General features: G+C 39.1%; 1 protein-coding gene across 2 annotated transcripts in view; it reads right to left on the bottom strand.

Moving 5' to 3' along the window:
• The window catches only part of STAG1 (STAG1 cohesin complex component), a 418116-nt gene that overhangs the window by 274068 nt on the left and 118777 nt on the right, over positions 1–25271 (bottom strand). For both annotated transcript variants that reach the window (XM_017874840.1, XM_017874839.1), the window contains exons 2-3: positions 17936–18048; positions 10426–10528 (exon numbers count right to left, since the gene is read on the bottom strand). In XM_017874840.1, coding sequence (XP_017730329.1) covers positions 10426–10528; positions 17936–17964 — 132 coding nt within the window. In that variant the 5' untranslated portion in view covers positions 17965–18048. The remainder of the gene's footprint in view (positions 1–10425; positions 10529–17935; positions 18049–25271) is intronic.

The following is a 25271-nucleotide window of genomic DNA, read 5'->3' on the forward strand; positions in this document are numbered from 1 at the left end:
GGGGAGGGGGGAGGGATTGCATTGGGAGTTATACCTGATATAAATGACGAATTGATGGGTGCTGACGAGTTGATGGGTGCAGCACACCAACATGGCACAAGTATACATATGTAACAAACCTGCACGTTATGCACATGTACCCTAGAACTTAAAGTATAATAAAAAATAAGTAAATAAAATAAATAAAATAAAAAAAATTAAAAAAAAAAAAAGAAATCAGAGTTCTGTTGCATCACATACCTCCCAGGAAACTGATATTGTCAGATTTTTAAATTTCAGCCATTCTAATAGGTATGTAGTAGGATCTCATTGTTGTCTTGATTTGCAATTCCCAAATGACAAATGATTTGAAGCCTTTAAATAGTTAATAATTATTTTTTAAAGACAGGGTCGGGGGGAGGGGAGAGGGATAGCATTAGGAGATATACCTAATGTAAATGACGAATTAATGGGTACAGCACACCATCATGGCACATGTATACATATGTAACAAACCTGCATGTTGTGCACATGTACCCTAGAACTTAAAGTATAATAATAATAACAAACAAAAAAAAGAGTCTTACTCTGTCACCCAGGCTGGAACGTAATGATGCAATTTCGGCTCACTGCAACCTCTGCTTCCCAGGTTCAGGCAATTGTCCTGTCTCAGCCTCCCAAGGAGATGGGATTACAGGTGTATGTCACCACACCCAGGTAATTTTTGTAGTTTTAGTAGAGATGGGGTTTAACCATGTTGGCCAGACTGGTCTCGAACTCCTGGACTCAAGTGATCCACCTGCCTTGGCTTCCCAAAGTGCCAGGATTACAGGTGTGAGCCACTGTGCCCGGCCAATTAATTCTTTACATTAATTCTTCTCCATTTGGATTACTGGCAACTATTCTCTCACCAGACTGGAACCACACTGATTCTTTATATCTACACTGTCCATACATGGTAACCACTATCTCCAAACATGGCTTTCAAAGAACTTATACTGGCTGGGTGTCGTGGTTCATGCCTGTAATCCCAGCACTTTGGGAGGCTGATGTGGATGGATTAGCTGAGGTCAGGAGTTTGAGACCAGCTTGGCCAATCTGGTGAAACCCCATCTCCACTAAGTACAAAATATTAGCTAGGCGTGGTGGTACGCGCCTGTAGTCCTAGCTACTCAGGAGACTAAGACAGGAGAACTGCTTGAACCCAGGAGGTGGAGGTTGCAGCGAGCCAAGATTGTGCCACTGGACTCCAGTGTGGGCAACAAATAAAGACTCTGCCTCAAAAAATAAGTAAATAAAATAAAAAAGATCTTATATTATTTAAGATGTATTTTTCAACATCCTAACATAATCTTGTACATTGGTAGCAATGAAGGAACAATAGTGCTTTATATCCCATAAATAATAGTAGAAGTGAAATATCTATAGTCCATAGGGTTATGAATACAGAAATTAGAGTTCATTACTGCAGTTAATTCAAGGGATATAGTGATTTTAAAATATTTTAATGAGTATGTGTACGAAAGCAAACCCAAAATACCTGAAGGAAAGCCTGCAGCAACACAGTAAGTAATGAATTTCATGGAAAACATGTTACATATATGTAGGAAGTCATTAACCTTCACTGTTCCTATACAAAAATGATGCAATCTAATCTCAGAATTTACAGCAATCTTTAGGACGACTATACACTATTCAATTTATATGTGTATCTACATTTCTAGTAAAGTGTTTTAAATACACAAATTAGCCCTGCTGTGTAGGAAAATAACTTATCCCAAACACTCTATTCCAAAAGCTCTAGAATAGGTTAAGTTGCAGTCTGAATGTGCAATGACTTTCCTAAAAGTTTTAAGAAACAAAGATACAAAAACGTTCTTTAACCTTTGTGCTTTATCTGGCATAATAAGCTGTGAATGTGAAATAATCCACACTGTATCACAAATAATATATATTAACTTTTTTGGGGATTGCATAATGCAAAAATTTTATACATATACAATTAAAAGATAGAGAGATAAAACAAATACCTACAATATAAAATAAACTGTAGTATATAAAAACACTTTTCATGGAATTTTGGTTTACGATAAATGCTAAAAGTTTCTAAGAGAAAGATTATTTTTAGTATCGAGAAGCAGATGAAGTTTCACAAAAAAATTATCCTGCAAGTAATGGGCTCATAAAATTAGTAAGAATTAGTATTAGTAAGATTACCATATGCAGAATTTAGAAAACAAGGGTTCCAGAATGAAAAAACACTATGAGCAATGGTGTGAATGTGGGAAAGCAAAATACATCAAAAAACAAGAGACAGATATCTGACTCAAAAGTTGTGAACAGGGAAATACAATAAAATATTAGGTGTGATATTAGGTTAGCTGAAAGTACCCCACACCTTTTCATAAAACGGCATTGCTTGTGAGCTGAGATCGTGCCACTGCACTTCAGCCTGGGTGACAGAGCAAGACTTTGTCCCCATCCCACCCCCCATGAAAAAAAAAAAGGAGTAGGGGCACTGCCTGTTTTTTGAATAAGAAAAAACATATTCCTGGCCAGTCGGTGGCTCACAGCTATAATCCCAGCACTTTGGGAGGCCAAGGCGGGTGGATCACGAGGTCAGGAGATTGAGACCATACTGGCTAACACAGTGAAAACCCATCTCTACTAAAAACACAAAAAATTAGCCGGGCGTGATGGTGGGCACCTGTAGCCCCAGCCACTCGGGAGGCTGAGGCAGGGGAATGGTGTGAACCTGGGAGGCAGAGTTTGTAGTAAGCCGAGATCATGCCACTGTACTCCAGCGTGGGCGACAGAGTGAGACTCCATCTCAAAAAAAAAAAAAACAAACAACAACAACAAAAAAACCCACATATTCCCACCTGGCACTATTACAAAGGATGAAACAGAAAAAGGCAAAGACCAAAGGTAGGAAGCTAACGGTACAGCTGCCAATAAAGTGAGCCCTAAAGATAGAAACTTGGGGAATGTAAAATAAAGGACAGATGTGGAAGACACAGCAAGATTATAAAGTAAAAGTCATCAGACGCCGGGCACAGTGGCTCATGCTTGTAATCCCAGCACTTTGGGAGGCCGAGGCAGGCAGATCACGAGGTCAGGAGATCACGACCATCCTGGCTAACACGGTGAAACCCCGTCTCTACTACAAATACAAAAAAAGTTGCCAGGTGTGGTGGTAGGTGCCTGTAGTCCCAGCTATTCGGGAGGCTGAGGCAGGAGAATGGCGTGAACCCGGGAGGCGGAGCTTGCAGTGAGCTGAGATCGCGCCACTGCACTCCAGCCTGGATGACAGAGCAAGACTCCATCTCAAAAAACAAAAAAAAAGTCATCACACCTGAGATTTAAATAGATAAAGGAGACAGGACAAGAGACTTGGAGATGAGGAAATTTAACAATGACTCAGGTTTTAATTCTGTGTTCTTGGAATTGTGGTAGTCTTTAACATAATTAAGGAAGTCAAAACTAAAAACTAGTCAGTAGAAGAAAATTCTAAATGAAAACTTAAGAAAACAACAAAGACAGCTTAAAAAGAAGTTCAACTAATAAATATACTTTCTAAAGTGATTACAAATGTGTGCACATTTAAGCTCCAAAAAAATTCTTTCATAGAGATCTTTGTTTCTCAGAAAAATAAAAAAAGAAAAAGAAGTACAGAAAATTATAAATAGGCTGGGCACAGTGCCTCACGCCTGTAATCCAGCACTTTGAGAGTCCTACTGGGCAGAATGCTTGAGCCCAGGAGTTTGAGACCAGCCTGGGCAACATGACGAAATCTTGCCTCTACAAAAACTTGGCCAGTGTGGTGATGCACGCCTGTAGTCCCACTCCAAAGGCTGAGGTGGGAGAATCACTTGAGCCCGGGAAATCAAGTCTGTGGTGAGCTGTGATCATACCACCTTTATTCACAAATAATGAACAATATAGAAAGTATTGACTTAAACCTTCACCACTTAAAAATCAGAAAAGACTTAACCATTATAAGCAATAACATATCTTATACCCATATATTTTGTTATGTGAAAGGCAATAATACATGTCAAAAGATTTCAAAACAAAGAGCATATACTAACAAACTCTACTTTTAGAAATTTAGGATTAAAAAAAAACAATGACTCTACAGCAAAACTTACTTGCAAAACAGTTCATGTCAGCATGGTTTAGAATAGTTAAGAATTTTTAACATAAATATTCAACATGACACCAACTCTGCAATTGGTTTGTCAGTGCCCCACATTAACCCCCTGGGGCTGGTCACTCAGTTTCTAGCTTCTCATGAGTCCCTCATACTACTCCAAGTGTAGCAGGGGAAACTGAAAGGCCCTTCCTCAAGCTCTGGTGATAATGGAGGTACAAGGGAGACATCTACAGGGAACTATGAGATCAGTGGTATTGGAACTGCTAAGTCAGTCCTTCTTTAGGCTGGATGTTGGTAGTGGTCATCACGAAGTCCATATATTTTATATCTAGGCCTTCACCTGGCCTATGGACTTATACCCATGTGCCTGGTTTATCAGTTCAACGGTTCTTCAGCCCATTACAGATGAGAAGGAGCTATACTGAAGATCAAGGAGAAACCATTGGAGTCTGAATGTTCCTGACAGATTGACTTAGTCCTGGATTAGTCCTCATAAAACCTCGTAACAATGGGGTTGGTACTTTTAGTTTCTATTTTACAGGAGTTATAATAGATTGTTAAAGGACAACCAAGAAAGGACAGAAGAAGTGACAGTCAGAGGTTGAGAGGAGTCAGAAAAACATAAAATCTAGCAGACACCTGCCACCACATTGTAACATGGTGGTTCCTATCACAATGCTGGGTCAAAAAGAGATTGATTTGGTTTATAATGTTAAACCAAGAGGGTGGGCAAATAAAACTTTTGGTATTTAAAAGAAAAAAAATTTTTTGGAATCTGAATATTACGAAATTCACAACAGTCTACACTAAACTACCAAATAATTAAAAAGATCCAATTTTATAAGTGACCTGTTAACCTAACCTTCTGATACTCATTATTAATTTTGGTTGTGCATTCTCCATCTTCTATGTATGAACAGACATTTAAAATAAAATTGTATCTTTTATTGTTAGATATGAGTTCTAAATATCTTTTCAAAGAATCAATACGTCAGTATGTTCAATTCTTTGCCTTCTACTTTTAAACTTAACTTCCTCATAAAGCAACCGTTTTTGATTACCTGCTCCACCGACTCATTTCAATCACGTGCTCCACCCTGACTCATTCAGATTACATACTTCACCCTGACTCATTCCAATCACCTGCTCTGTCATAACCATTTTTCCCACCAAACCACTCACCCCGTCACTCTCTTTAAATTACCCAAGCAGAATTAGTTTAGCCTGTGTGGTCTAACCCTAGCCAATAGGGGAATGACACAGCAGCAGGCGCCACGTGCGTCAGGGATAAGAACACCTTCCCCTCCCTTGTCCAAGTGTGCACTCATCATTGCTCCATCTGTAAGGGCACACCCTTCTATAGAAGTACCTTGCCTTGCTGAGAATTAAAAGAAAATTTTATATTCGAGTGCTACTTCTTTTGTGGCACTGAAACTTGATATATAACATTATTTACCTCACCTACTCAGCCTATGCAAATATGAAAGTTATATAATGCTGAGAATACAGAAGTGCTGGCTCTCACTTAAACAGAACTAAGAGAAAAAAATCCTTAATAAAACGTGAGAGACTAAAGAGGGGTTAAGGTTAGACAGGTGCCGATTTGCCGATTTACATGACAACTACAAGAAACATAAAATCCTGAACTGGATCCTGATTCAGGAAAAGAATAGTTTTTCTTTTCTTTAAGGTATTAGATTATGACAACTGGCAAAATATAAATGAGATGTATAGATATAATTATATTCATATTTTCATAACTGTACTGTGGTTATGTAGGAAAAAATGTCCTTGACTGCAAAGAAATACACACTAAAGTATTAGAAATAAAGTGCTGCAAAGAGATATTCTACAAAACACTAATTTAAAAAAGTAACATCATGTCTGCAACTTACTGTAAAACAGTTCAAAACTAGTAGATACCAAAATATTTATCTTTGCATATGCCATAAAAAAACCATATTTACACGTGTATATGTGTGTACATATACAGAGAGAAGACAGAGAGAAGGAAAGAGGGAGAATATGATAAAGCAAATGTAGTAAAATAAAACATTAGGACAATGTGCATGAAGGACAGCTGACAATTCTTCACAGAATTCTTAAAATCCTGTGTTAGAAATGATTTCAAAATGAAAAGTTTTTTAAACACCAAAGGGCAGGGGTTGGGGCAGTGCTTATTTAACAAAATTAAAACACCATTCATTCATTAAACATTTATTGAACACTTACTGCAGGTCAGACACTAGTAAATAGCAGAAGACACACTAGATAAAAATTCCTGCCTTCACACAACTTACATTCCAGTTAGGGAAGACAGACAATAAGCAAGTAAGTAAAATGTATGTTACGTTAGCGGAAGGGGAAAACAGTTAAGTCATATTGGGTAGGGGCGGCGATTTGCAATGTTAAACACTATCTTTAGGCCTGGCGCTGTGGCTCATACCGGTAATCCCAATACTTTGTGAGGCTGAGGTGGGCGGATGGATCACTTCAGGTCAGGAGTTCAAGACCAGCCTGGCCAGCATGGTGAAACCCTGTCTCTACTAAAAATACGAAGATTAGCCAGGCGTGGTGGCGCATACCTGCAATCCCAGCAACTTGGAAGGCTGAGGTGGGAGAATCGCTTGAACCCGGGAGGCAGAGGTTGCACCAAGCCGCGATCATGCTGCTGTACTCCAGATTAGGTGACAGAGCGAGACTCTGTCTCAAAAAAAAAAAAAAGAGGCCAGGGGTAGTGGTTCAAGCCTGTAATCCCAGCACTTTGGTAGGTTGAGGTGGGACAATCAGTTGAGCCCAAGAGTTTGAGACCAGCCTGGACAACATACTGAGATCCCATCTTCACACAAAAATAAATCAGCCATGCGTGGTGGCGTGCACCTGTAGTCCCAACAGGAGGTGGGAGAACTGTTTGAGCCCAGGAGTTTGAGGATGCAGTGAGCCACAGCTGTGCCACTGCACTCCAGCTTGGGTGACAGAGTGAGATCCTGTCTCGAAAATAAAATAAAATAAAGTAAAACATAAAATCAAAATAAGGGAAACAATACTGCCTATAATAGAAACTCCTTGTATTATTTGTTTTTGACTGGCTAAATGAAAAACCAAAGATACAAGAAATGCCCTTTTTTAAAAGGATTAAACTTGCAAAAAAAAAAAGTGATGAACAGTATTACTACAGCTAAACAAAGAATGCTATCAGTTAAACTTGACTTATTGTTCAAAATGTAGCTAGTTGACAGAAAATGTCCAATATTTCTTCATAAAAGCTACCTGAGGCAGGACTCCAATCTGATCATTCTAACAATCATAACTCTCAAGATTAATGAACAGGTTGGCATTCTGACTTCCTTAAGAGAAACAGTGTGGGAGTTAGCATATAAATTCAAATCCTAGCTTTCCCACTTACTTGCTGTGTGACCTTAGGCAAATTACCACTTTTTCTTTTTTTTTTTTTTCCCCCTGAGATGGAGTCTCACTCTGTTGCCCAGGGAGTGCAGCAGCACAATCTCAGCTCACTGCAAGCTCGACCTCCCGGGTTCACGCCATTCTCCTGTCTCAGCCTCCCGAGAAGCTGGGATGACAGGCGCCTACCACCACACCCAGTTAATTTTTGTATTTTTAGTAGAGACAGGGTTTCACCGTGTTAGCCAGGATGGTCTCGATCTTCTGACCTCGTGATCCGCCCGCCTTGCCCTCCTAAAGTGCAAATTAGCACTTTTTAACTTCGTATTCTACTCCGTAAATTGCATCTAAGATCTATTTCATAATACTAGTGTGAGGATTAAATAACATAAAAAGTCAAAACAAAATTCTAAGTAGAAATTCAGGAAGTTGTATTATGTTACATTGTTTGCATAATCAAGAAACGGACCTGATTGACTTAGGGGGAAGTACGGATAGTCATGTGAACTAATTTGTGTAAATGTATAGACTGAAATATAAATAAAACAAGTTTCTAGAATGCTACCTTTTTATACTGGTTGACATTTTTTCAATACTGTAAATATGGCATGAACATGCACCATTTACTTATTGTGTAGTAGTAACTTCAGTAAACATCAAGTATTTCCTGCCACAAAAGGACTAAGCATTTGGGTACACAGACTTCATCAAAAAAGCACAACATTGGTGAAACCTGGTCTCTACTAAAAAATACAAAAAATTAGCTGGGCATGGTGGCGCATGCCTGTAGTCCCAGCTACTCAGGTGGCTGAGGCAGGAGAATTCCATGAACCCAGGAGGCGGAGGTGGCAGTGAGCCGAGATCACGCCACTGCACTACAGCCTGGGCGACAAGAGTGAGATTCTGTCTCCAAAAAAAAAAAAAAAAAAAGGGCACAACATTACAAGGATTCAGCTGTACACACATAAAACTTAAACAGGTTCTAAGGAATAATACAATAGCCTCCTGAATGGGATGGTAAATTCTTTTTAGGAAAAATAAAAAAGTTTCTTCAAGGAGACAGTACTTAATCTGAATCATGTAAGCGAAGAATTTCAAGTGGGGGAGAACAAATTCAAGTAAGCAATCATGTGGGCAATTCATTCTCCTACCTTTAAGCACGTCTAGTCTTATTCCCAATTTTGCAGTTACAACCTGAGATTTTCAGGATAGCAATGAAACTTGCCTATAGTCTCAGAAAAATCACATGGTAGTAACGGGAGCTAGAATAGTTGCCAGCTTCCAAGTGCAAAATGCTTTCACTTTTCCCAAAATATGTTTGTAAGGAACACTGTACCACCAAATACTTCTACAAATGAATACAAAAGGTTACTATACTGCATGTCTTCACCCATTATTTTTTTCCTTTAAATAAAAGTAGAGGATAAAAGCAAGTGTATAGCAAAATACAAGAAGTCTTTCATCTTTTTTTACTTTAAGGTTGGCCTGGAGGAGTAATTAATTAAAAATTCTGGCAAACAGGAGGGAAAAATGACTTAACTATATCAAAAAATCAGTCTTGTATAACTCACTATAAAAGACATAGACAATAACTGGTTAAGCAACATAAACATCAATTGCACAGGGTGGATCATTCCTGTGTCATGACTCTAACCACCAAATTAGATTTTAAATGTTCATAAGATGATTACAAACTATAAAACTGGCTATTTTATATTGGGACTTCAAAATGATATTGTGGTAGTGTAAAAAAAAAAAAAGGGCCAGGTGCGGTGGCCCACATCTGTAATCCTAGCACTTTGGGAGGCTGAGGCAGGTGGATAACCTGAGGTCAGGAGTTCAAGACCAGCCTGGCCAACATGATGAAACTCCATCTCTACTAAAAAACAAATAGAAAATATTAGCCAGGCGTGGTGGTGGGTGCCTATAATCCCAGCTACTCAGAAGGCTGAGGCGGGAGAATCACTGAACCCAGGAGGTGGAGGTTGCGGTGAGCCAAGATCGTGCCATTGCACTCCAGCCTGGGCAATAGAGTGAGACTCCATCTCGGAGGGGGGGAGAAAAACAAAAGAAACAGGCCCTTATTTTTAACAATACACACTAAAATATTTACAGATGGAACGATGTCTAGAATGACCTTAAAAATAACACAGGATGGAAAAAAAGGAGGATGGGTGAAGAGATGAAACAAGATTGGCCATGATTTGATAACTGCTAAAGCTGGGTAATGGCTATACGGGAGGTCCATTATATGATGTTCTCCTATTAAAAGAAGGCTAAGAGTTTCCATTAGAAGAACTTTCATAAAATAGAAAAAAAAATTACTAATAGCAAATCACATCATAAAAGAAAACGTAGAACAGTATAACCCTTAAACCCTTGACAAGTAGATAAAAGTATCTTCTAGGGGGTTTATGCACGCTTAAATTATGACTGATGCTCTTACAATACATTAAGCTATCTCTCAAAGTAGGATTATCTAGAGCTCTTCTAAACTTCCCAATCAGGTTATCAGTGAGAATATACTCTGAGACTGGCCCCAAACTCCAAAATAGTACTTGGAAGCTCATAAGGAATCAGAGTTGCATTCGAAAAGCATGAAGTCTTAACTAACTAAACCTCATTCATTGTTAGTGACCTTCTCTATGCCTTCACATGGACTACCATTTATTTACAAAGAGAAGGAGGGCAACAAAATCATAGGACAATCATTTCCTTTTCCTGATCACTGCCAAGACAATTTATGTGAAACAAAGTTTCCAATCTCTATTGTGTTACCGAATTTTTTTTTTAAGTATTAGCCATACTAGCACTAGAATTAACAACTCATAAAAACTCATTAACACAGTCACTATTAAAGGAATAAAGAAGACAAGCATAATACATACTGGAGGCCGGCCAGGACGACCCCTTTTTCTTTTTCCTTTGACCTCTGTTTCTTCAAGTTCGCTGCCAGCATCGGAATGGGCAGTAGTTTCATTAGTTGAATCCCTAGAAAATGTTATTATATTATTTTAGTGAACAAATTAGTAAGTATAATGCATTTCTGTTTCACCACCTTCCTTACCTCCTGCTGTATGGCTGATGAGAAGTGGTTTATACTTCTACTTTCAAAAAAACTCTTTAGCAAACTAAAAATGTTACCCTCCCTTCCTAATTTCACATGACAGTGAGTGAAATGAATCCCCCAACTAAAGAGGGAAATGAAGAGGAAGAAATAACTGTGGAAATGATAGCTGCTATACAAAAATAAATGCAAAATATCATTGCAAAAGACTTAATTCTTCTGTATAAAATATGAAGGCTTAGGAAGATTTTATTTATCTTATAAAGTCATGAAGGTCAGTGTTGTGCCAGTTAATGTTTAGCCACTGGCTCTTCCAAAAAAAAAAAAAAACACCTAAGTTATAAGTATTAAGACATATGGCCGGACACAGTGGCTCATGCCTATAATCTCAGCACTTTGGGAAGCTGAGGCGGATGGATCACCTGAGATCAGGAATTTGGGACCAGCCTGGCCAACATAGTAAAACCACATTAGTACTAAAAATACAAAAATTAGCCGGGCATGGTGACGCGTGCCTGTAATCCCATCTACTCAGGAGGCTGAGGCAGGGGAATCACTTGAACCCACGGAGGTTGCAGTGAGCTGAGATTATGCCACTGCACTCCAGCCTGGGTGACAGGGCAATACTCTGAATAAAAACAAAACAAAACAAAAAAGACATAAAGGATGCTTAGCACATAATTTACAAACAATATTAAAACACAAAATACTTTATTGTAAATTCTTTATTGTAAATTCCACGTAACCAACTGATTCTCACAAAATAATTTTAAAGATAATTTTTGCCCAACTCTTATACTGGAATCTAACCTACAGCTGCAACTGATGAATGAATAGGAATTTTAACATGAAAGGTGGTTTCTATTTTTGTTCACTTTAATGAGTAGGATGCAAGTAAAATGATAAAGACATTTGTTGAAACTTCACTCATTAGTCAATGGTGTGAGCAACTTCTCTGCTGACTCAGATAACGGAGGAAAAATGCTTCCTCAATTTTTTGTTCATTGGTATTGTAACGGGTATAGACCATCCGATATACCTTTAAGTTGAATCTGCATTGTTAACAATTTCTCTATCACTTTCTTAAGTCCATAATCAACAAAACAATAAACTAAGCGTTGATTTTTATCATTTGCTGATTTCATGGTGTATATATTCCTACCATAGCCAATGTCAAATGCCCAAAGCGGTATAACCAAAGTGAGGTAGGAAGTGATAAACAGTAGCACAGCATTAAAACATATTTCTACCACAAAGACACAACAGGTTTAAATAACAACTTCAAGAGCATAAATAATAACATGAAATACTTAGGAAGTGATGAGTTTTGAATATTTAGTATTTTATTTTCATATGACATTTAATTTAAGCTTATATAAGTTAACTTTTTACAACAGGTATGTTGTGTTTAGCTAGCTTGTAAAATTCCTGAAAATTTAATTTTTCTTTAATTTGACTGTGAGAGTCAAAAAATATTTGACTCTCACAGGCCAATACAAGCTGACTTCAACACAGCATTGAAAAGGTTTAGACAGCATGAACAAGAATCTCTTCACTGAATTCTACGTTACTGCATAAAACTGTAAAGAGTAGGAAAAGTATATAGCAAATGGTAAGTCCAACTCACAATCTACTATTTCTCAATCTCCTTCACCAAATGCTCTTTTAGGCTCATTCCCTCTTTCTTAAAGCTCAACTGTTAGGTCTGCTCTTCTCCATTTATATCACACTACCTTGGAGATTTCATCCAGTTAACATGTACCTTCTACGCAAATGACTTCAACACCTTATCAGTACACCTGACCACATTCCAGATCTCTGACTCAAGATTTTTATCTTGCATGCATGACATGCTTACTTGAATGCCACCTCAAATTCACCAAATGCCACATCTAAAATTAAGTCCAATCCTGACTTACTTCTGGCTTTCTACTCAGAGAGATACAATTAATTAACTGATTTAAGTTATGCATAAGATTTAAGTTACTATACAAATTTATTGTCACCATTATCCTGTCTATAAATTCGAATTGATAGAATGGTATCAGTCTTCTTGTGCCTCCTGCTAATATAAATCCTACCTCAGCCATCCTTCTCAGCACAATATAATTTGTTTCTCACTCTTTCCAGGATTACTACCACAATCACCACTCCGCATTATATGATCTCAATTTATCTCCCTACTTCTGCTTATTCAAGCCATTCTACACACCACTGCCAGTAACACTCTCACATCATATTACTTACCCACTTGTAAATCTTCAAAGTTATCATGTTACTCCACCACTTACAAATCTTTAAAGTTAATCTGGTATTTAAAACCGTAAATAAGACCAGACATAGTGGTTCACGCCTGTAATCCCAACACTTTTGGAGGCAGAGGCTGAGGCATGAGAATCACTTGAATCTGGGAGGTGGAGGTTGCAGTGAGCAGAGATAGCACCACTGCACTCCAGCCTGGGCAACAGAGTAGAACTCTGTCTCAAAAACAAACAAACAAAACAACAACAAAAAACTATAAATAATATTGTAAATGATGTCCAGGGTCAGCAAGCTTTTTCATAAAGAACCATACAGCTGGGCCTGGTGGCTCACACCTGTAATCCCAGCACTTTAGGAGGCCAAGGTGGGCAGATTATAACGTCAGGAGTTTGAGACCTATCTGGCCAACATAGTGAAACCCTGTCTCTACCAAAAATACAGAAATTATCCGGGCATGGTGGTGTGCACCTGTAGTCCCAGTTACTTGGGACACTGAGGCAGGAGAATCGCTTGAACCCAGGAGGCACAGGTTGGCCAAGCCAAGATCACACCACTGCACTCCAGCCTGAGCAACATAGCGAGACTACATTTCAAAACACACACACACACACACACACACACACACACACACACACGCAAAAAAAAAACACAAAATCATACTGTATATATTTTAGGCTTATAGGTCTTAAGTTCTCTATAGCTACTACCCAACCCTGGTGACATACCATAAATGCAGCCATAGGCAATATGCAAATTAATGGGTGTGGCTATGTTTCAACATTTTATTTAAAAGACGCATCTGAACCACTAGCAGTATTTGCCAACCCAGATCCAGTCAATCTTATTTGTCTCTACTAAAAACAATAAATCATATTGCTTTTTCTCCTCACTACAATCCGAACAGGCCATGTTCAGTATAGACTGTGTGTCAGTTTACATATGTTATCTAGAATACATGTGCACAAAAACCTTGTAAGAAGCAAGTTATCTTCCTGATTTTTTGAATGAGGAAATGAAAGATCTGAAAACCTGATAAAGTTGTCCACAGTTGCATACTTAGTAACTGGCAGAGTCCAGTCAGATCTCAAGATAAACCTGAATTTTCTATTTTCATGTTAAGATACAGTGCAAATATTACGTTTTGTATTTATCTTGTGTGGACAAAATCTCCAAGTGCTTTTGATGCTTATAAGTCTCCAGGCAACTACAGGAGCAGGTTGGTTCTAGAATATAATAAGAGACCTATTAGTGAAACTAACCTATTCTTCAGCAGTATAGGTATTGATGCCCCTACAAGAGTCAGAAAAGTACAATTTGTTTAATAATGCTTCCAATTGCAGTCAGCTTAAACAGTGAGAACTATTGCCAACAAACAGCTAAGGCACTGTTACGTATTAGTATGTGTATGTTTAATTATTAAGACATATGAAAATAAATTCTAGGCTTTTGAAAAAAAAAATTCGAGCAATAGAAAAGATACAAGAATGCAAGGAAAAGTTTCACTTTATCTCATCCTAACTCTGAATCTCATCTGCAGAATACCACTGTTAATAGTTTGACATTTCCATAAATATTTAGGCTTTTGCATCTCTCTGTCTCTGTCTCTCTCAAAATATAAATACCAATATTTCATTTTGTAAGTGTTAAATACATGCAAATCTTCCATATAAATACATTAGATTGCTGAATGGCACTCCATAATATGCACAGAACTTATTTAACCGCTTCCCGATCAATGAGCACTTAGTTTGTCTCTAGTTTTCCACTATTACGAACAGGGCTGAAATGACTGTTCTTGTACATAAATAAATCTTATTACACAATCAAGTTTTTCTCTAGGACATATGCAGTGAAAATGACACGTCAAGGGGTATGGAAATTCAAACTTTGACCAACTGCTCTTCAAAACTCCTGCAAATGGCTAATGTTCACATTTGTAACACTACCAGACATAAATTAAGAGCATGGAAGAATAACATCAAATCTTATTTAAAAAATGATTCTGCTCCCTAGAACTCTCTAAATTCTGTCTAACTCTCTCTATCTCCAGGGTAACTCGTTTAAGTTATCATCTTTTCCCTAGATACTGCAATATCCTTCTCCTGATAGGTGTCCTTGTTTCTAGTGTTGGCCTTTCCCATCTAATATTATACTACACTAAGTAATTTTCTAAGTATGTATCTTATTATATCTCTATCATGCTGATATGGTTTGGCTGTGTGTCCTCACCAAAATCCCATCTCGAATTGTAATCCCCACCTGTCGAGGGGGGACCTGCTAGGAGGTGACTGGATCACAGGAGCAGTTTCCTCTATGCTGTTCTTGTGATAGCAAGTTCTCATGAGATCTGAAGGTTTAAAAGTGTGGCACTTCCTTCCACTTCCCTTCTCTCTCCCCTGCTGTGTTGTGAAGAAGGTGTTTGCTTCCCCTTTACCTTTTGCCATGATTTTAAGTTTCCTGAGGCCTCCCCAGCCATGCCATGAGTCAACTAAACCTCTTATCTTTATAAATTACCCAGTTCCTGGTAGTTCTTTATAGCAGTGTGAACATGGAATAATACACATAGTGAAGAGAAAAAAACCTAATTCTGAACATGATTTAACAGGTACTGATATGATATTGTTCCTCCCTACTCACAGTTTATCTCATGTCACTCTCCATCCCCAGTGCTGGAGAAAAAAAAGGCCAGGGACAGTGGGGGGAGGCTTTATTTCAGGCCTTCAAACATATCTCAGGGTCCTTGCATGACATAATCTCATCTGGTCTCCCTTCTTCTTCCCCTAAACCCCACTAGAGACCTCAGTTCAACTGTCTCTTCCTCAGAAAACTAGACTAAACAAAGGCATGTATTAAAATTCTCATAATACCTACTTTTTCTTCACAGCACCAATGATAGTTCAGAACTATGTATTTGTGATTATTTTATTTATATCTATCTTTACAAGCTTCATGGCAAAAAGAACTAAGTCTGTTCTACATGTTGTATCTACCCAGAACCTAGTATACTTCCAGGAATATAAAAATGTAGTAAATGATAATGTTTTGACAATGCTTAACAGTAAACAGCACTAAGGTGACAAATCCATCAGCAATTATAATATCTAAGTAAGCCAAGAAATAATAAGGATAAGCACTAGAATGGTCTTTATAGTGTCTACATGTTAAAAACCAAAATTGGACATCTCAGTTTAACGAAGAGTACTGTCTTTGGCTGACAGATCTAAACCAGAGCTCATTTACTCAGCTCCCAGATCACCACTGTCCAGTACCCACAAACATATTACAGATTTACATTTTTCTGAAAAAAATTCACTTACAAAGCATGATACATCAGATATCATAATGTTAATACAAACTCATGTAATAAAACTTCAATTTAAATATGACCTCTATTTCATATTTTATCAAAGAGCTATTAAAGGCCTCACTAATACCCAATAGTGTCCTAGCAGCAGGACATACAAAAAATAAGGCACACAATGCAGTTTAGGAGATGGGTCAGAAAAAAAAAAGAGACAGTTATAAAATGTTACATTAAGTACTTTGCTGGAGGCATAAGACCTGAGCTAAGACTTAAATAATAGATAGTGGCTTGGCCAGGTAAGGGCAGAAGTGCGTAAGTACAAAGAAAAGAAAGAAAATACTATGGGGGAACTCCAAACTTAAATATCATATAAATATGGTATTTATACCATATTAATATATGTATATATATATATAAGATATCAAGCTCAGGTTCAGGGGTAAAAAAGAAATAAGTAGGCAGAAATAAATTTTATCTCCCATATGTCGGGGAAAGGACAGGAGGACAGTATTGACGGTTTTTCAAGCAGTTTAAAGAAATATGGATAGCTTTTTGTCTTACAACGTTGGAAGGGAAAAAAGAAGACCAAGAGATCAAACAGAGGTTCTCTCTTGAAAATAAGGTAAGTAAATGAATTGAGCAGCAATTATATATATAAATAACTGCTTAAAGTGCTCATCACTTTTATTATATCTAAACCATTGCTATCATACAGAATCAAAGTATGCAGATATCCAATTTGCATCATGATAAAAGCTATGAAAGGAATAATATCTGCCATTCCTGCGATATTTCCCAAAATAGTCCCAATTCTAAATCTGGCCAGTCACACTGACTCATGCATGTAATCCCGGCACTTTGGGAGGCTGAGGCGGGCAGACCACCTGAGGTCATGAGTTCAAGACAAGCCTGGCCAACATAGTGAAACTTCGTCTCTACTAAAAATACAAAAATTAGCCGGGCATGGTGGCACGTGCCTGTAATCCCACTCACTCAGGAGGATGAGGCAGGAGAATCGCTTGAACCTGTAAGGTGGAGGTAGCAGTAAGCCGAGATCGCACCACTGCGCTCCAGCATGGGCAACAGTGGGAAATTCCATCTCAAAAGAAAATAAAAAATAAAAATAAGTTCCAATTCTAAATCTTTCCTATAACTCCAACAAATCTAATGGGATGCCATCAAAAATGTCAACTGGTATATCCCTTAGACTTATTCTGGTAGCCAGAACACCTCAACAATCTCAATCTAAGGAAAAAGAAAGAATCATAATAAAGGAGCTAGAAGCAAGCAGGGAGCAGATAGAGAAAGGGTACGGTATAAGATAGGGGACACCAAACTATTTTTTGTAAATGGTCAGACTAAATATTTTAGGCTTTCCTGACAATACTATCACTGTCACAATTTGTAATACAAAGTAGTCATAAACAGTATGTAAAGGAATGAGTGCGGCTCTCATCCAAAATTTTATTTTGCAAAAAGAGACAACATGCCAGATTTGGTCCATGGGCCACAGTCTGCTGACTCCTGATACAGGACATTAACATTTTTTTGTTGACTATCAGAAAACACGTTGACAGTTCAATAGCAAAAGCTACGAATGGATATGGTAATTACACACGCTACTACTACTTAGACTGCAAACATATTGTCCCAATATCAAAGAACATATTTGAAATGTCTCATCAAAGATAGCATTTTCATAAAGAAATAAGTGGCCCAAAATTTTCCTTAAAAAATAAAAAAGAAAGAAAATTACAATACTTACTGTAACACTGGTAATTCTGAAGTAATCATTGCTGGAGAGGTCCTTTCACAATGCAGCAAAATAATCAAGTGCTGTACAACTCAAAAACTTTTAAAACAACCTCAAAGGCAATCCTGTCAATTAAAAAAAAGAAATTACTTTAAAATAAAATGGGGATGACAGAATTCATAAACTACAATCAATCCACACCATTACCAGTGATCACATTACTTAGCATTAACCCAAATGAACTTAAAACTAATGTCCACAGATGTTTATAGCAGTTTTATTCATAACTGCCAAACCTTGGAAGCAACCAAGATGTTCTCACTAAGTAAATGAATAAACTATGCACATCCTCACAATGAAATATTATTTGGCATTAAAATTAGCTTGAAAGCCTTAAAAAGGCATGAAGGAACCTTAAATACATATTATTAAGTAAAGAAGCCAATCTGAAAAGGATACATACTGCATGATTCCAACCATATGACATTTTGGAAAAGGCAAAACTATGGAGACAGTAAACGAATCGGTGGGCCAGGAGTGGCGGCTCACGCCTGTAATCGCAGCACTTTGGGAGGCCAAGGTGTATGGATTATGAGGTCAGGAGATCGAGATCAGCCTGGCTAACATGATGAAACCCCGTCTCTACTAAAAATACAAAAAATTAGCCAGGTGCGGTGATGGGCGCCTGTAGTCCCAGCTACTCAGAAGGCTGAGGCAGGAGAATGGCGTGAACCCGGGAGGCAGAGTTTGCAGTGAGCCGAGATCACACCACTGCACTCCAGTCTGGGCGATAGAGCAAGACTCCGACTCCCTCTCAAAAAAACAAAAAGAATCAGTGGTTACCAGGTATTTAGTGGGTGGAAGGGATAAACAGGCATATCACAGAGGATTTTTAGGAGAGTGAAACATGTATAATGACGGATGTGTCATTACAGATTTGTAAAAACAGTAAGAGTCCAAAATCAGCAAGACACTAACAGCAATAGTCAACCCTAATTTATTTTTCTTATTTTTAAAATTTTTTACTTTAAGTTCTAGGGTACATGTGCACAATGTGCAGGTTTGTTACATATGTATACATGTGTCATGCTGGTGTACTGCACCCATTAACTCATCATTTACATTAGGTATATCTCCTAATGCTATCACTCCCCTTCCCCCAACCCCACGGCAGGCACTGGTGTGTGATGTTCCCCTTCCTGTGTCCAAGTATTTTCATTGTTCAACTCCCACCTATGAGTGAGAACATGCGGTGTTTGGTTTTCTGTTCTTGCGATAGTTTGCTGAGAATGATGGTTTCCAGCTGCATCCATGTCCCCACAAAGGACATGAACGCATCCTTTTTTATGACTGCATAGTATTCCATGGTGTATATGTGCCACTTTTTCTTAATTCAGTCTGTCAGTGGTGGACATTTGGGTTGTTTCCAAGTCTTTGCTATTTGTGAACATTGCCGCAATAAACATACGTGTGCATGTGTCATTATAGCAGCATGATTTATAATCCTGTGGGTATATAACCAGTAACGGGATGACTGGGACAAATGATATTTCTAGTTCTAGATCCTTGAGAAATCGCCACATGGTCTTCCACAATGGTTGAAGTAGATTACAGTCCCACCAACAGTGTAAAAGTGTTCCTATTTCTCCACATACTCTCTAGCACCTGTTGTTTCCTGACTTTTTAATGATCGCCATTCTAACTGGTGTGAGATGGTATCTCATTGTGGTTTTGATTTGCATTTCTCTGTTGGCGAGTGATGATGAGAATTTTTTCATGTGTCTGTTGGCTGCATAAATGTCTTGTTTGGAGAAGGGTCCGTTCGTATCATTCATCTACTTTGTGATGGGGTTTCCTCTTGTAAATTTGTTTGAGTTCTTTGCAGATGCTGGATATTAGCCCTTTGTCAGATAAGTACATTGCAAAAATTTTCTCCCATTCTGTAGGTTGCCTGTTCACTCTGATGGTAGTTTCTTTTGCTGTGCAGAAGCTCTTTAGTTTAATTAGATCCCATTTGTCAATTCTGGCTTTTGTTGCCATTGCTTTTGGTGTTTCAGTCATGAAGTCCTTGCCCATGCCTATGTCCTGAATGATATTGCCTAGGTTTTCTTCTAGGTTTTTTATGGTTTCAGGTCTAACATTTAAGTCTCTAATCCATTCTGAATTAATTTTCATATAAGGTGTAAGGAAAGGATCCAGTTTCAGCTTTCTATTTATGGCTAGCCAGTTTTCCCAGCACCATTTATTAAATAGGGAATCCTTTCCCCATTTCTTGTTTTTGTCAGGTTTGTCAAAGATCAGATGGTTGCAGATGTGTGGTATTATTTCTGAGGGCTCTCTTTTGTTCCATAGGTCTATATCTCCATTTTGGTAAAAAGTACCATGCTGTTTTGGTTACTGTAGCCTTGTAGTACAGTTTGAAGTCAGGTAGCATGATGCCTCCAGCTTTTTCTTTTGGCTGAAGATTGTTATGGCAATGAGGGCTCCCTGTGGGCTCCATATGAACTTTAAAGTAGCTTTTTTCCAATTCTGTGAAGAAAGTCATTGGTAGCTTAATGGGAATGGCATTGAATCTACAAATTACTTTGGGCACTACGGCCATTTTCACAATATCGATTCTTCCCATCCATGAGCATGGAATGTTCTTCCATTTATTTGTGTCCTCTTTTATTTCATTAAGCAGTGGTTTGTAGCTCTCCTTGAACAGGTCCTTCACTTCCTTTATAAGTTGGATTCTAGGTATTTTATTCTCTTTGAAGCAATTGTGAATGGGAGTTCACTCATGATTTGGCTCTCTGTTTGTCTGTTGCTGGTGTATAAGAACGCTTGTGATTTCTGCACATTGATTTTGTATCCTGAGACTTTGCTGAAGTTGCTTATCAGCTTAAGGAGATTTTGGGATGAGACGATGGGGTTTTCTAAACAGACAATCATGTCATCTGCAAACAGGGACAATTTGACTTCTTCTTTTCCTAATTAAACACCCTTGATTTCTTTCTCCCACCTGATTGCCCTGGCCAGAAATTCCAACACTATGTTGAATAGCAGTGGTGAGAGAGGGTATCCCTTTCTTGTGTCAGTTTTCAAAGGGAATGCTTCCAGTTTTTACCCATTCAGTATGATACTGGCTGTGGGTTTGTCATACATAGCTCTTCTTATTTTGAGATACGTTCCATCAATACCAAATTTATTGAGAGTTTTAGCATGAAGTGCTGCTGAATTTTGTCAAAGGCCTTTTCTGCATCTATTGAGATAATCATGTGGTTTTTGTTTTTGGTTCTGTGTATATGCTGGATTACATTTATTGATCAGAGTACGTTGAACCAGCCTTGCTGATTCCACCGCTTGATCATGGTGGATAAGCTTTTTGAAGTGCTGCTGGATTCGGTTTGACAGTATTTTACTGATTTTTACATCGATGTTCATCAGGGATGTTGATCAAAATTTCTTTTTTTCTTGTGTCTCTGCCAGGCTTTGGTATTACGATGATGTTGGCCTCATAAAACGAGTTAGGGAGGATTCCCTCTTTTTCAATTGATTGGAATAGTTTCAGAAGGAATAGTACTAGCTCCTCTTTGTACCTCTGGTAGAATTCGACTGTGAATCTGTCTGGTCCCGGACTATTTTTGGTTTGTAGGCTATTAATTACTGCCTCAATTTCAGAACTTGTTATTCGTCTATTCAGGGATTCAACTGGTTTAGTCTTCCTGGTTGAGTCTTGGGAAAGTGTATGTGTCCATGAATTTATCCATTTCTTCTAGGTTTTCTAGTTTATTTGTGTAGAGGTGTTCATAATATTCTCTGATGGTAGTTTTAGGCAGTTCCAAGATGGCCAAATAGAAACAGCTCCAGGCTACAGCTCCCAGCGTGAGTGACACAGAAGACGGGTGATTTCTGCATTTCCAACTGACGTACCACGTTCATCTCACAGGGGCGTGTTGGACAGTGGGTACAGTACAGTGAGTGCAGCCCACCGAGCGATTGCCGAAGCAGGGCGAGGAATCGCCTCACCCGGGAAGTGCAAGGGGTAAGGGAATTACCTTTCCTAGCCAAGGGAAACTGTGACTCACAGCACCTGGAAAATCGGGTCACTCCCACCCTAATACTGCGCTTTTCCAAGGGTCTTAGCAAAGAGCACACCAGGAGATTATATCTCACAACTGGCTCGGAGGGTCCCATGCCCATGGGGCCTCCCTCATTGCTAGCACAGCAGACTGAGATCTAACTGCAAAGTGGCAGCAAGGCTGGGGGAGGGGCGTCCGCCATTGCTGAGGCTTGACTAGGTAAACAAAGTGGCCAGGAAGCTCGACCTGAGTGGAGCCCACCACAGCTCAAAGAGGCCTGCCTGACTCTGTAGACTCCACCTCTGGGGACAGGGCAGAGCCAAACAAAAGGCAGCAGAAACCTCTACAGATTTAAATGTCCCTGTCTGACAGCTTCGAAGAGAGTAGTGGTTCTCCCAGTACCAAGTTTGAGATTTGAGAACTGACAGACTGCCTCCTCAAGTAGATCCCTGACCCCTGAGTAGCCTAACCAGGAGGCACCCCCCAGTAAGGGCAGAGTGACACCTCACACGGCCAGGTACCCCTCTAAGACAAAGCTTCCAGAGGAACAATCAGGCAGCAACACTTGCTGTTCAGTAATATTCACTCTTCTGCAGCCTCCGCTGCTGATACCCAGCCAAAGGGTATCTGGAGTAGACCTCCAGCAAACTCCAACAGACCTGCAGCTGAGAGGGTCCTGACTGTTAGAAGGAAAACTAACAAACAGAAAGGACATCCACACCAAAACCCCATCTGTACGTCACCATCATCAAAGACCAAAGATAGATAAAACCACAAAGATGGGGGAAAAACAGAGAAGAAAAGCTGAAAATTCTAAAAATCAGAGCGCCTCTCCCCCTCCACAGGAATGCAGCTCCTCATCAGCAATGGAACAAAGCTGGACGGCGAATGACTTTGACAAGTTGAGAGAAGAAGGCTTCAGTTGATCAAACTTCTCCAAGCTAAAGGAGGAAGTTCAAACCCATCGCAAAGAAGCTGAAAACCTTGAAAAAATATTTGACGAAGGGCTAACTAGAATAATCAATGTAGAGAAGTCCTTAAATGACCTGATAGAGCTGAAAACCATGGCATGAGAACGACGTGACGAATGCACAAGCTTCAGTAACCGATTAAATAACCTGGAAGAAAGGGTATCAGTGATTGAAGATCAAATTAATGAAGTGAGAAGAGAAGTTTAGAGAAAAAAGAGTAAAAAGAAATGAACAAAGCCTCCAAGAAATATGGGACTATGTGAAAAGACCAAATCTACGTCTGATTGGTGTACCTGAAAGTGATGCGGAGAGTGGAACCAAGCTGGAAAACACTCTGCAGGATATGATCCAGGAGAACTTCCCCAACCTAGCAAGGCAGGCCAACATTCAAATTCAGGAAATACAGAGAACACCACAAAGATACTCCTCAAGAAGAGCAACTCCAAAACACATAATTGTCAGATTCACCAAGGTTGAAATTCAGGAAAAAATGTTAAGGGCAGCCAGAGAGAAAGGTCGGGTTACCCACAAAGGGAAGCTCATCAGACTAAGAAGCGGATCTCTCGGCAGAAACTCTACAATCCAGAAGAGAGTGGGGGCCAATATTCAACATTCTTAAAGAAAAGAATTTTCAACCCAGAATTTCATATCCACCAAACTAAGTTTCATAAGTGAAGGAGAAAGAAAATCCTTTACAAACAAACAAACTCTGAGAGATTCCGTCACCACCAGGCCTGCCCTATTAGAGCTCCTGAAGGAAGCACTAAACATGGAAAGGAACAACCGGTACCAGCCACTGAAAAAACACGCCAAAATGTAAAGTCCATAGATGCTAGGAAGAAACTACAAACAAAGATACAACACGCCTGAATCTCTGGGACACATTTAAAGCAGTGTGTAGAGGGAACTTTATAGCACTAAATGCCCACGAGAGAAAGCAGGAAAGATCTAAAATTGACACCCTAACATCACAATTAAAAGAATTAGAGAAGCAAGAGCAAACACATTCAAAAGCTAGCAGAAGGCAAGAAATAACTAACATCAGAGCAGAACTGAAGGAGACAGAGACACAAAAAGCTCTTCAAAAAATCAATGAATCCAAGACCTGGTTTTTTGAAAAGATCAACAAAATTGATAGACCGCTAGCAAGACTAACAAAGAAGAGAAGAATCAAATAGACACAATAAAAAAAATAATAAAGGGGATATCACAACCCTAATTTAAAGTAGCATATTCTTTTAGTGGCCGGACGCGGTGGCTCAAGCCTGTAATCCCAGCACTTTGGGAGGCCAAGGCGGGTGGATCACGAGGTCAGGAGATCGAGACCATGCTGGCTAACATGGTGAAACTCCGTCTCTACTAAAAATACAAGAAAAAAACTAGCTGGGCGTGGTGGCGGGCGCCTGTAGTCCCAGCTACTCAGAGGCTGAGGCGGGAGAATGGCATGAACCCGGGAGGCGGAGCTTGCAGTGAGCCGAGATCGCGACACTGCACTCCAGCCTGGGAGACACAGCGAGACTCCTTCTCAAAAAAAAGAAAAAGAAAGTAGCATCTTGGGGTGATAATGACTTGTCATTATAGGTTGATCAGCTGTTAAACAATGTTCTACTCTAGTGCAGGATGTTGATAGTATGGTAGTCTGAGCAAGTGTAGGGACAGAGAATGTAAGCAAACACTCTATACTCTTCCTTCAAATTTGCTCTGAACCTACAATGGCTCTAAAAAACATAAAGTCTCATTTTTTAAAAGCAGGGATACTAGGACCTAACAGTCCACAATAGACCATTATACACTATCAAAATGGAATAACATAGGTATAGTTAGAATTACAGACAGAAACACAAAGTACAAGGCAGAACAAATATTTGATGAGATAATGGGGAAGAATGTTCAAAAAATCATGTAAGATGTCAAAACAAATGTAAGATCAGAGAATTCCCAAGCAGAATACAACAAAATACACAAACTGCTAAAAACCAGAGTTAAAAGGAAACTTCAAAAGGAAGCTAAAGAAATAGGATACAGAAAGATACAGAAAGACAAACATTAGTATCAGACTTCCTATTGGAAACTATGTAAGTTCAAAGACAATGGACTAACAGCTTTAAAGTGCTGAGAGAAGGCGGGGGCGGAGCAAGATGGCCGAATAGGAACAGCTCCAGTCTCCAACTCCCAGCACGATTGACACAGAAGACCGGTGATTTCTGCATTCTCAACTGAGGTACTGGGGTCATCTCGCTAGGGAGTGCCGGACAATCGGTGCTGGTCAGCTGCTGCAGCCCGACCAGCGAGAGCTGAAGCAGGGCGAGGCAT

Source organism: Rhinopithecus bieti, unplaced genomic scaffold (assembly GCF_001698545.2).
Source record: "Rhinopithecus bieti isolate Rb0 unplaced genomic scaffold, ASM169854v2 scaffold_9203, whole genome shotgun sequence".
NCBI classification, from domain to species: Eukaryota; Metazoa; Chordata; class Mammalia; order Primates; family Cercopithecidae; genus Rhinopithecus; species Rhinopithecus bieti.